This window comes from Thermobia domestica, chromosome 3, assembly GCF_964235325.1.
Source record: "Thermobia domestica chromosome 3, izTheDome1.hap1.1, whole genome shotgun sequence".
Taxonomy (NCBI): domain Eukaryota; kingdom Metazoa; phylum Arthropoda; class Insecta; order Zygentoma; family Lepismatidae; genus Thermobia; species Thermobia domestica.
In genome coordinates, this window is record NC_137456.1 from 95,133,336 (window position 1) to 95,145,865 (window position 12,530).

Below are 12,530 nucleotides of genomic sequence, written 5' to 3' on the forward strand. Positions count from 1 at the left end.
CAGTAGTCAACCAGCTGTGTCGAACGTGATTGTCGCTGCTTGAGTTATTTATTAGTGCTGTAGGAAATTTTAACTAAATAATTTGTTTTCGTGTGAAGTGCAGTATGTAGAAGTGAGAATAGTGTTTCAGTTGTGTTAAGTACTTTTTATTAGGAAAAGAGTGATAGATACTCTGACGTTATGGCATGGACAAGTTTGTTACGGTCTGACGTTAGGAATAGCATTATTGGGACACCCAAGGAATTGGGTAGAACACAGCTACCAACCGTTGAAATGTATTGAGACAATACCTATGGGAGCGAGAAGAAAAAATGAGAATTTCGGGATCCCGGAAAGAGCCTTCAACAAAGGATTTATCTTCTATCGTCGCCAGGAAGATTGTAGAAAATTGAGATTCGCCTCAATCAGCGGCGAAGCAATTTTCAGTGTCAGAAGGATTGTTGCAATGATATTGAAGTACCATAATATTGTCCGTGACTTGCAAAACTCAGCAAAGTCCGGTTTCCAAACTTCTGCGAAACGAATTGCTGATTTTCAACAGTCTGCCAAAAATATTTCATTTGATATAGCCTTTTGTAAGTGTTCCGATCCTCTTGCCTGCAACCGCGAAAAAGGAAGAAAAGTGCCAGTGCTAGAGGTGCTTTTTCTTCTAGATCAAAGAACCACAAGATTGAGGCGTAATCTCAATTTTCTACAATCTTCCTGGCGACGATAGAAGATAAATTCTTTGTTGAAGGCTCTTTCCGGGATCCCGAAATTCTCATTTTTTCTTCTCGCTCCCATAGGTATTGTCTCAATACATTTCAACGGTTGGTAGCTGTGTTCTACCCAATTCCTTGGGTGTCCCAATAATGCTATTCCTAACGTCAGACCGTAACAAACTTGTCCATGCCATAACGTCAGCGTATCTGTCACTCTCTTCCTAATAAAAAGTACTTAACACAACTGAAACACTATTCTCACTTCTACATACTGCACTTCACACGAAAACAAATTATTTAGTTAAAATTTCCTACAGCACTAATAAATAACTCAAGCAGCGACAATCACGTTCGACACAGCTGGTTGACTACTGGCGACTGATAAAACCGATCCTTTCAGCTGGGCAAGTACAAGAGAAGAGGCGTTCGGGGAGACGTGGGCGGCAGATGATCTAGTGTGATAAGCAGATGCATACGACATTGGGAGCAAATTATTTATACTATTACTGCTCTTAGAATTTAGCACTAAAGTGTTTTCTTCGTTATTCAAGAGACTTCAATAATTTTATATTAAAGTTTTATTGTACGATACGCCAGAAAATCAGTGCATTTTTACAAATAATTAACTAGGTTTTTATGCTTGTGGTGTACAGAAATAACCGTAATAAATTTGTTTTATGTATTTATTTCTCCTTTCCAATGTTATTTCAATAATTTAAAAGACCGAAAAATATAGGAAATATTTTAAAAATATTTTTTTGGAAAATCAGTTGAAAAGTGAATCTTTTGTTGATTTTTCTAATATTTGGGCTCTACTCGGCAGCAGAAGGAGTTGTCTGATCGAGTTGAGATTTTTTATACGTTTTATTGATGCCATTTGGCCAAAAATCCGCACTAGCCGTAACCGGATTTCGAAAAAAAGTTTTTTTTCGATACACCCTATTATCCAACCTTTCACTAAGAACGAAGAACACTAAATAACGAACAAACAAACAAATGTCTCGTACTTTTAACTTTGCTGTTTTAACCAAAACCGGTGCATATTATTGCAATCACACAGGTTGCGATGCGTCCAAGTCAAAACACACCTATTGAACAGTGTTGTACTGTCATTCACATGCGAATGAGTGTTCTACGAACGTTCACTTGACGCGTACCGTACAAGTGCTTCCATTTCTCGGTGTTAGTATGACTGTATGACTCTCAATTGAAGCGTAACATAGCAGCTAACCGTAGAAATGTGTACTAGCCGAAATACTGCCTGCTATACAGTAATAGATGTAGAATAATACATTACAATTACCGTAATTTTTTTCCATGGTAGAAATTCATAATAATGTGAAATACAAAAATATAAATTTTTCCTAGTATAGAATTAATAATTGTTTCGATCTCCTCGCGGCACACCAGCGGTCCATTCGCGGCACACCAGTGTGCCGCGGCACACCGGTTGGGAAACGCTGCTCTAAGGTAACCTAACATAATTGATGTCCGGTCGTTTAGAGGGGCTGATTGTGACACTGACCACTACCTGGTAGCAGCGATAATACGAGAGAGGTTATCATTGAATAAAGGTAATATTCATTGTCCGAAAACGGAGAGATTCAATTTAAAGAAATTAGAAGAGAGCCAGGTAAGAGAGAAATACCAGATTGAAGTTTCGAATAGATTCTCGGCTTTAGAAGATTCGGAATGCACTAGTGTTGAGGATACCTGGATTGAAATTAGAGATAGCATTAAAATTTCAGCAAAAGAAAAATTGGGACACGCGGAAATACGTAGGAACAAACAATGGTTCGACCAGGAATGCATAAAACTAGCAGAGAAGAGAAAACAGGCAAAATTACGCTGGCTACAAAATCCGAATGAAATAACTACACAAAATTTCGCAGATATCAGGCGGGAAACTTCCAAAACTTTTAGAATAAAGAAACGCGATTTTCTGAAACCTAAATTAAGGAACTTGATGATAATAGTAAAAATAAAAACATCCCGGACATGTATAAGGGAATCAACGAATTTAAGAAAGGCTATCAACCGCGTGCTTATATCAGGGGCGTCATTTACGGGGGGCAGGAGGGGGCAATTGCCCCCCCAAGAGTTTGAGGAATGCATATATTTTAATTGATTGTCTACTAATATACTAGTACAAAACGTGAAAGTTTTATGTCGGTGGTGCTCTTGCCCCCCCCCCCCCCCAAGCGAAGTCTGAAATGACGCACCTGGCTTATATATGAAAGAAATCTGACCGTACAGTTCTCACTGACACGGATAGCATCTTAAATAGATGGAAAGATTTCTTTGACGATTTGCTTAACACGCAACCAAAAACTAGTGTGCGTGGAGAAAAGGAGATACACACCGCAGAACCGTATATTCCAGAACCCAACCGAATAGAAGTAGAAACCGCTATAAAGAAATTAAAGAAACACAAATCTCCGGGTGTAGATGACATTCCGGCTTAGTTAATTTTAGCTGGAGGCGAAAAATTGTGGAACAAGATACGCAAACTCATTCTCCTTATCTGGAACAAGGAAGAATTGCCACAAGAGTGGAAAAAATCAATCATTGTTCCAATTCACAAGAAAGGCGACAAAACTGACTGTAATAATTATCGAGGCATTTCTCTTCTGTCAACATCCTATAAAATCCTTTCAAATATTCTGTTAGCAAGACTGACCCCATACGCAGATGAAATTATTGGAGATTATCAGTGTGGATTTAGACGAAATCGATCAACTATCGACCAAATTTTTACCATTCGCCAAATACTCGAAAAAAAAAAAGTGGGAATACAATACCCCGGTACATCAACTATTTATTGATTTTAGAAAGGCGTACGACTCGGTTAGGAGAGAAACATTATACAACGTTCTTACAGAACTTGGAATACCGAGAAAGCTAATTAGATTAATTAAGATATGTTTAAATGAATCCCAAAGTAAAGTCCGGGTAGGAAAATTTTTGTCCATGAGCTTTCACGTCAAAAATGGCCTGAAACAAGGAGATGCGTTGTCACCATTATAATTTAACTTCGTTCTGGAATACGCTATAAGGAAAATCAAAGATAGCAACCAGGGCCTAGAGTTGAACGGTATTCACCAGGTTATGGCATATGCTGATGATGTAAATTTAATAGGGGATGATAGGAGAACAATAGAAAGAAATGCAGATATGTTATTAAACGCTTACAGGGATATGGGTTTAGAAGAAAATGCAGAGAAAACTAAATACATGGAAGTGCGTCGGGACCGGAATACAGCAGATTATGGATGCGTTAAAATATTAAATAATACTTTTGATAAAGTGGATAGTTTCTAATATCTAGGATCAATATTAACAGAGGAAAATCATATTCACGAAGAAATTAAATGTCGACTAAAAGCACGGAATTCATGTTACTATTCAGTTCAAAATCTCTTGTCGTCGCGAATTCTGTCGAGGAATTTGAAGCTTAAAATATACAAAACGATAATCATGCCTGTTGTTCTGTATGGCTGCGAAACATGATCACTTACTCTGAGGGAAGAACATAAACTGAAAGTATTTGAGAACAAGATCCTGAGACGAATATTCGGACCCAAGAGGAACGGGAATGGGGAATGGCGGAAACTTCATAACGAGGAACTACATAATTTATATGCTTTACCCAACATTGTTAGGGTTGTCAAGTCTAGGAGGCTTAGGTGGGCGGGTCATGTAGCTAGAATGGAAGAAAGTAGAGACGCTTTCAAAGTCTTGACTGAAAGACCAATCGGAAAACGACCATTAGGAAGACCTAGGTGCAGATGGGAGGACAATATTAAGATGGATCTCGCAGAGATTGGAATACAAAGTGGAAACTGGATGCAATTAGCTAAGGATAGAAGTCAGTGGAGAGCTTTTGTGAACGCGGCATTGAACCTCCCGGTTCCATAGGCCATAGAGTTAGTTAGTTAATATAAAGGAATCTAAAGAAAATAAAAAAAACTTAGGGGAGAGGGGGCGTACATTGGTACGATTCTTACTTACCCGAGATTTTAGAACATATCGCCAGCTTGAGATACCTGATTTTTTTCCCTACTTAAACTGTGATTCTTTAGCTACATTTATAATGTACAATATTGTTTCTACTAATGTTCTACCTGGAGTAAATTATATTTTACGAAAGGTCTGCAATCTGTACCAATCTTCCCCATGTAAGGGCAGATTGGTATTGGCTTGGGGCAGATTGGTACGAGCAAAGTGAAATATCACACAGACTTTCTGATAATAGAGATAATGTGTTTTTTTCTTTTTTGTTGTTTTATTTTTCCATGAAATATTTTGAAATATAATATTCTATTAAACTTCCACAAACCCAAGTATTTTAACAATAGGTTTAAGGACCTACAGCAGCAAAAGTGCGAAATAAAAACATGTTTCATAAAAATAATTTGAAGATTTGTCAGAATTTTTAGTAATTCAACAGATTTAGTTCAACCTGTTATATAAAAATAAAAAGTCCAATGCTTGCTTGTGCTCTCATCAAAATTTAAAAGTTCCGCAAGCTATTTACAAAGATAAAAACGTACTATAAATAAGATTCTGTCCCTATAAGGAAAATTGAAGTAAACAATCCAAGGGCTACCAGACCAACTGCCATTCCTCTCAAAAACATTAAAAATATGGAGTTCTTTCGTATGTTAGGACGAAATCAAATAGAACATACACTGTCATAATCTTTGCGTCTGGCTGCCTTATAATATAATGAAAAAGTATCAACGAACAAAAGAGTTTTAGGCTGGCACAATTTGTTACTTATATAGGGAAAGAAGATTAGCATTCCGTGGCCGGTGGCCATCGCGAAGACGAGTTACCTCCAAATAAAGGTAACTATCTAGAGCTCTTAGATTTATTGTCTGCAGAAGAATAGAAGCTTATATAATACATTTTTATTATTACTCTTCTTTCAAAGGAACATCATCACTAGACACAAAATTGTCTCATTCCACCCATTAACTATGTATTGTTACAGACTATTAACAATGAAATTGGTCAGATCCAGTGTTCATAGGTTTTCTTAAAGAAAATTTCCCTCAACTGACTCAAAATTCTCCCTTTCCTCATCAAATTTTCCCCAGTTTGTTGAGTGTCCAGTTCCTATAACAAAAGATTAATTAAGTTATATTAAAGGAAGTGCCAAGTACGTTTGTTTCGTTCACTTGCTTTTTGGTTTTATTTTTTTTAGAACTTTTTCATTGATTTTTTTAAACTAAAGGATACACACAAATACACCCAGCCAACAATGAGTGTAAATTATGCTACCTTGGACGCACACACACACTATTACTATTGTATTGGTTTATTTCTGAAGAACGAAGAAAAATTTAAGCATTTTTATCAGTCAATCAGTCAGCTGGAGAATTTCCCTGTTTTTTTTTTTTTTTTTTTACGATTTATCAAAAAATTCCCTTTTTCCTAAATTTACCCCAAGATTAGAGAAATTTCCCTCAAACTACATAACACTACTGATGTTTCTTGTAGAGATCAAATGAGCATTATATTCAGCTATGTTATAAAAGACGAAGTAGAAGAAAGATGTATTATTTTTGCTATATTTCTAAAAACAAAACAGCAGTGAATTTATCTGACGTTCTTTTGCATGTAGAAAATAAACTTGTATGTTTAACATATGACTGGTTATCTGCATTGAAAGGTTCCCGTACTAGCATACAAGTGCTTTTCAAGCAATATCACCCATGTGAACTTGTCATTCATTGCTATGCCCACCAAATAAATATTGTTTTATTGTATGCATCTAAGCATATAAAAGAAATAAAGCTTTTAATATGTGACATAAGTACATTTTCTAGTACTTATGTCACATATTAAAAAGTGCGAACTTTTGAGGGAATAAGGTTTGAGATTTCCTCATCACAGTGACATCAAATGGCATTACCATTCTAGAGGAGGTATTACCATTCCAGAGGAGCGTTAACAGTTAAAGTCTCTTTTAAGAATCAAAAAGAGCGATAACCCATGTTATTGAAGATGATGAACGGGACCCTCCATTTGTTGAATGTGGTAGTAGTTTTGCACTTTAAAACCCTACTTTTATGTTTTTACTTTGGTGATTCAGTAAACGGTTTGCGTTCCCTCATAATATATTTAGGATTCTACAGTTGTAAAGCTGTTCTGATACTACATTGTCTTCAACAAGTTTCGTCTTCTATGTACAGTAAAACAGTATGAGGAGGAACCTTACGTGAGAAATTTGCGCAGTCTGACACAAAATTTAAAGTTCATTTGTAACCCAAACGAAAGAAAGATTTCTTGGAAATCAGTTTCGTAGAATTGTTAAACGAGAAAAAGTTTCTTCAATATAAAGACAACTTTCCTCCAAGGGCGCCGATTTCTCTGTAAATCTGAGGGGGCCCATTCAGATGCAGAAGGCATATATGAGGATTTTAAGACAAATTGCATTCAAATTATGTTAAATATTGTATATTCATAAATACAATGTGGGAGCTCACATAAGCTTAGGGGGCATCGGCACCCTTCCTTTCCTCTTAACAAACTACAACAGTTAATAAAGATGTATCCTTTCTTCGATAAACAATAACTGAGAAATAAATTTACGACACTTCACAGTGACTGAAAAATATCTGTCACCACATGAATTATTAATACACGAAAATGAGTTACAAAGCATTTATGTGCAACTGACAAAAGTTGTTACATTTGACTTTAAACTGCTTCAACGACGGAGCGCTCATAAGCGCGTGAAAACCTTTTTAAGAAATTCTATGCCTAACGACAGAGTTCAGGTTTAAAGGACATTGAAAAATTTCTGATAAAAGATGCACAAGTGATCCCAGTTTAAACAATCGTCACAATGAATTGTCATACAAGAACATGCACGAATTATCAAGGTATGTTGTACATTTCTGTAACTGTTGAATATTATAATTCTTATAATTTAGTATGTCCAAATATATGAAAAAGAAGAATTATTCCTTGATTTTCTATAGAATGATATGTACTAGGTAAGAATGTGTTTTCTTTACGCTGAGCAGCTTATAGTTGATTTTCTTACATGTTGTATAAATGCAAATAATAATGGTAGCATTGGTTTACATTTAAAAATTGATATTTTTTTCTACTGTACAACATACCAGCTTGTGGTCGTCAAGCTAGGGGCCACAAACTCCAGATTGCGATATCCAATTGGATCAGTTGCAGCATGGTTCACCAGGTGGCAGTAGAGGGTCAGTTTCAGCAGTATCCATCAGGCGGCAACAGAATAGATCAAAGTGTTTTTTTTTTTTTTTTAACTTTTTAAAAATCTTTGTAACGGAAGTCAAGAAGAACTTTCTCTCTTTTGTGTGGTGTTCTTCGAGCAGTAAACTACCAGAGACTTGTTTTGAGTAAGAGACTAGTCGGAGACAGTTAGTTAAAGACAAGTGGACCTTAGCACTAGAGAGAAAGACGAATGGGACCTCTGGGTTGCAGTAAAGATTATGAGACTCGTGACTATTAAAGATTAAAGATTATGAAAATCAGTGGTTACACACTTGGTGTGGCATAAAGATTCCAGCAATTGTGCAAATAAAATTTGTTCCTTTACAATCACAGTAAGTCTCATAGCCTTTAATGTAACTATCGCATTCTTGTGAATACATGGGTTCCAGTAATGAGAGGTATCGGTATTTGGACAAACTATTTTGTTGCACACAATTGCAGGGATCAATAAGGACAAAAGGAAATAAATATTATGGTGGGAGAAAAAGATGTGAAATTGTATAAAAAAATATTTTCAATATATGAACAATTACAATCATAGGGCCTTGATCATTGTTGAAAAAAAGTTAGTAATACTTGCCGGTTCTCTTTTGAAGTTCTTGCTGTTGTAGTTTACTCCAAGAAGTTCCATTCCTCTTCCTCACTAATGGTAAGGTCTCTCGCTTTACTCTCTCCACATTGTATCTTTACTCAACACTAATCTCTGGTACGTTTTTACTTCTCGAAGAATATCACACGAAAAAGTGAGAATTCTTGTCGGGCTTCCGAAAAAAAACTCAAATCTATTCTGCTGCTGCCTAGTGAACAGTGCTGCAAATAACCCAATTGACAATTGCAAATCCGGAGTTTCCGGACTCTGACTTACCGTCAATAAGCTACTGATGAGAATACCGTACTAGTATGTAATTCCGTCTGTCTGTACTGTGTCGAAAAAATATTAAGGTGTCTACTCGGTTTGAAAATTTATGATACGCTCTTGCTATATAGTCCTAAAAATTTTCACAAGATAATGATGTTTTTTAATATTATAATATTCACAAAAAATATTGGAAGGCAATTTTTAATTAACAATCTAAAACTATATAATTCCTTTTAAATATAAAGGATACGCTACAGTTATACTTTACTGTTTAAGCATTACGAGGGCCATGCCGAAACTTTTTAGCAGCGCAATAATCTAACATCGCAGCAATATTTTGTTTATTGCATTCGTCACTGATATTTTGTGACTTTCAGTCATCAATGACAACAATGAGTCTGTGATAGCATGGTCAGAGACAAGATAGATAAGGAAGCGCGCGTGACCCATTGTCTAGTTAGCCATGGATAGGCTTGCCATACGTCGCGGTTTGGCCGGGACAGTCCCGGTTTCACAGTATAATCCCGGTGTCACGCCCGGTTGCCGAAATGTCCCGGTCAGTGCTGGAAAGCTACCTTTACCCATGGTGAGAGACAAATCAAATGCCACTGATGTTGCAATGCACTCCGAAAACTGAAAGAAAGCCTGGAAGAAAGAAGAAACCGTAATTCTGTTCCTGTTAGTACAAAAAGTTTTCCATACAAAATGACTTCAAGGCATTGTATGATCGGTGTATATCTTACATAGAATTTTGGGAGAACAGTTTTGGTGGTGACAATGACTTTGCCTGGATAAATAAAAATATTATCTGTTGGGATAATATAGAAGAAAGCGCAGAAAAGATGAACGAAAATGTTAGTAAAGCTATGGTAAATATAGATGAACTTTTGACGAAGTTGTCGTTGCCAAAAAAGTTTGGGACTTCTGAAGTGGGAATCTGGGAAAGAGAAAAGAAAAAACAACCAAAAACTATTGAGTGAAGAAGAATGGATGCTGCTATTCAGCCATGCTAAGAAAAATGACATACCAATGTGCAATCTCTAGCTGATAGTTGGGTATATCTATTGCCTTCCCGGAACATCAGCTCGAGTAGAGAGGGTTTTCTCATTGATGAATAACGCTTGAGCAGATGACAAAGGTTTGATGCATGAGTCAAAGTAAATTAGTAAATCTTATAAAATAAAAACAAAAAAGGACATATTGAGAAAGGTGCAATCAAGTGAAAAATATTAGTGGTTTAAAAATCAATCTTAATAGCATTGCTCTATTGCATGTCTGAAGGCGACCGACAGGATAGTCTACTGCAACCTTGCTTGAATTTGCCTAAAGGCTGGCAAGATTTTTGGAATTAGGTTTAATTGAAGATCATATTGTATGAGACGTATCCAATACTGTAATAGAAGAAAAAAGTATCAATGTAATAAATATTGTGGTGTATTTTAATCCTCCTCTTTTAGTGTCCCGGTTAGTCAACAAAACATTATAGCAAGCCTCCATGGAGTTGTCAAGATGTGAATTTCGCGCTATGATTTTCTACGATTACAAGAAGGGCTTAACCGCGGAGCAGTGCCTTGAAACTTCGGTGAATACTTTTGGGAATTCTGCTCCTTCACGAGCCAGTGTTGGAAATTGGTTTTGGGAATTAAAAAGGGGACGTACGTCACTTGAAGATGAACCTCGTTCCGGAAGGCCAAACACTGCAGTGATTCCCGAAAACATCGAAGCTGTGAGGCAAATGGAGAAAGATGATCCCCGTGTATCTTTCCTGAAGATCGAAGCAACTCTCAACATTGAGTCAACAGCAGCGCAGACAATTATGCATGAAAACTTGGGTCTCAGGAAAAGTGTTCTCGTTGGGTCCCCCATTTACTCACGGAAAGGGAAAAAGAGAGTAGGGTGGAATGGTGTGAATTTATGTTGAATAAATACATCCAAGGGGCAAGTCGTGATGTTTACAACATCGCCACGGGTGACGAAACGTGGATTTATCATGTTGCCGCTTACCAAGCAACAGTGCAAGTGTGTTGCTTCGCGAATGAAGATCCCCCAACCAAAGTGAAGAGACCTCTGAGTGTTGGAAAGGAAATGATTGCGTCTTTTTTCTCACGGAAGGGACATGTTGCGACTGTTGTACTTGACAATCGGCGTACGGCGAATGCTGAGTGGTACTTAACAATTTGTCTTCCCACTGTGTTCAAAAAATGTAAGGCCCAACATCCAAGATCAAAACTCGGCCATCTTCTGTTGCATCATGACAATGCAAGTGCCCACAGTGCAGCAAGAACTGTAAACTTTTTGAACCAGGAAGGAGTCAGAGTGCTGCCACATCCACCCTATTCGCCGGACTTGGCCTTGTGCGATTTGTGTGTGTGTGTGTGTGTGTGTGTGTTTCCCAAAGTGAAGGAACACTTGCATGGACGTCGCTTTTCATCGGATGATGATGTGATTGGTGCTTATTTGGAGTCTGTGGACAATATAGACGAAAGTGTGTGGAATGAACAGTTTTCTAAGTGGTTTGAAAAGATGCAAAAGTGTTTTCGTGTCCGTGCAGAGTACTTTGAAAAACTGTAAATGATTTGTTCCAGTTCGATGCTTCTGTGGTCAGAGTTAAAAACTTTCGGCATGGCCCTCGTATATGCAATTTTCTTATACTAAGGCAATACTCCTTAGATACACCACTACATTAATAACATTCGTTCGCAGAAGGAACTAACCCACTGCAAGAAGGAACAGAGAAAATCGCGGCCAATATCCAGAAGAAATTAAGGAAATCGTAGTGACTGTGAGTAGTAGGATTTCGTTTCGGGTGGGGCCTTTGTTAATTTTATTCCTGGAAATGTGAAAATTCTGCGAGATATATCATTTACTTTAAAATAGTAAATAAAATTTCGGGAGGAATCATGACCTGATTAAATAAATAATTAACCAGTATAAATGAAACAAAAGTACTATACATCTTGAAGCAGAAGGTATACTCTAATGAAGATATACCCCGGCTATACCTTCTTAGACAAAGGTGTGTGTAGTGTATACGTTGATTTATCACATTTACAATACTTTTAGCTTATCAATAATTTGCCAAGTCATCAACCTTGTTTTGTGCAATTAAAGGTGAAATAATAATTTCCACTTTTACACTGAACTATTTTTAATCATACCCCTTAAGTATTAGCCCTTTTCGTGAAAATGGATTCCGCTGCATATATTCCAATATTTGTGAATTCTGCAACAATTTTCATAAACTTCGGAGATCGCAAAGAACGCAAAAATTAGAACAAAACTACTAGTCTTGTAGTAGGTCCTACAAGTGTAAAATTTTACGAAACTGAATATTGTATGATTGTATATGCAATAAAATCATGACAGATTAAAAGTACCAGTGGTAGTTTTAGCGGGTAGGTACGAGCCTACTCAAAAATTTTGAAAAAATTGTAAATGTTAAAATATACAATAAAGAATAAATATATTTTCCACTATTTATATTAATAGTAGGTAATTATTTAACAAATAGCATCAACCACTATTGCAGGGGTGTCATTTAGGGGAGGTAGGGAGGGGCATTTTCCCCCCTGAGTTTGATATGTATATAGATTTTATCAATAGAATAGTAGTAAATCAGTGAGAAGCGAAATTCTACTAATATCAAGGGGTCTTGTCCCCCTAAGCAAAATCTGAAATGACGCTCCTGCACTATTGTAAAAGTAATT

General features: G+C 36.7%; 1 protein-coding gene across 1 annotated transcript; it reads left to right on the forward strand.

Annotated features, from left to right (window-relative positions):
* Nucleotides 1-10,318: 10,318 nt before the first annotated feature.
* Nucleotides 10,319-10,744, forward strand: LOC145681873 (protein GVQW3-like). The gene has a single exon (XM_081753479.1). The coding sequence runs from the start codon at nucleotides 10,319-10,321 to the stop codon at nucleotides 10,742-10,744; it is 426 nt and encodes a 141-aa protein (XP_081609605.1).
* The last annotated feature ends 1,786 nt before the right edge of the window (nucleotides 10,745-12,530 follow it).

Excerpts from the sequence above, each read along its gene's own strand:
- LOC145681873 (XM_081753479.1), top strand. The coding sequence starts at position 10,319 with ATGGAGTTGTCAAGATGTGAATTTCGCGCTATGATTTTCTACGATTAC.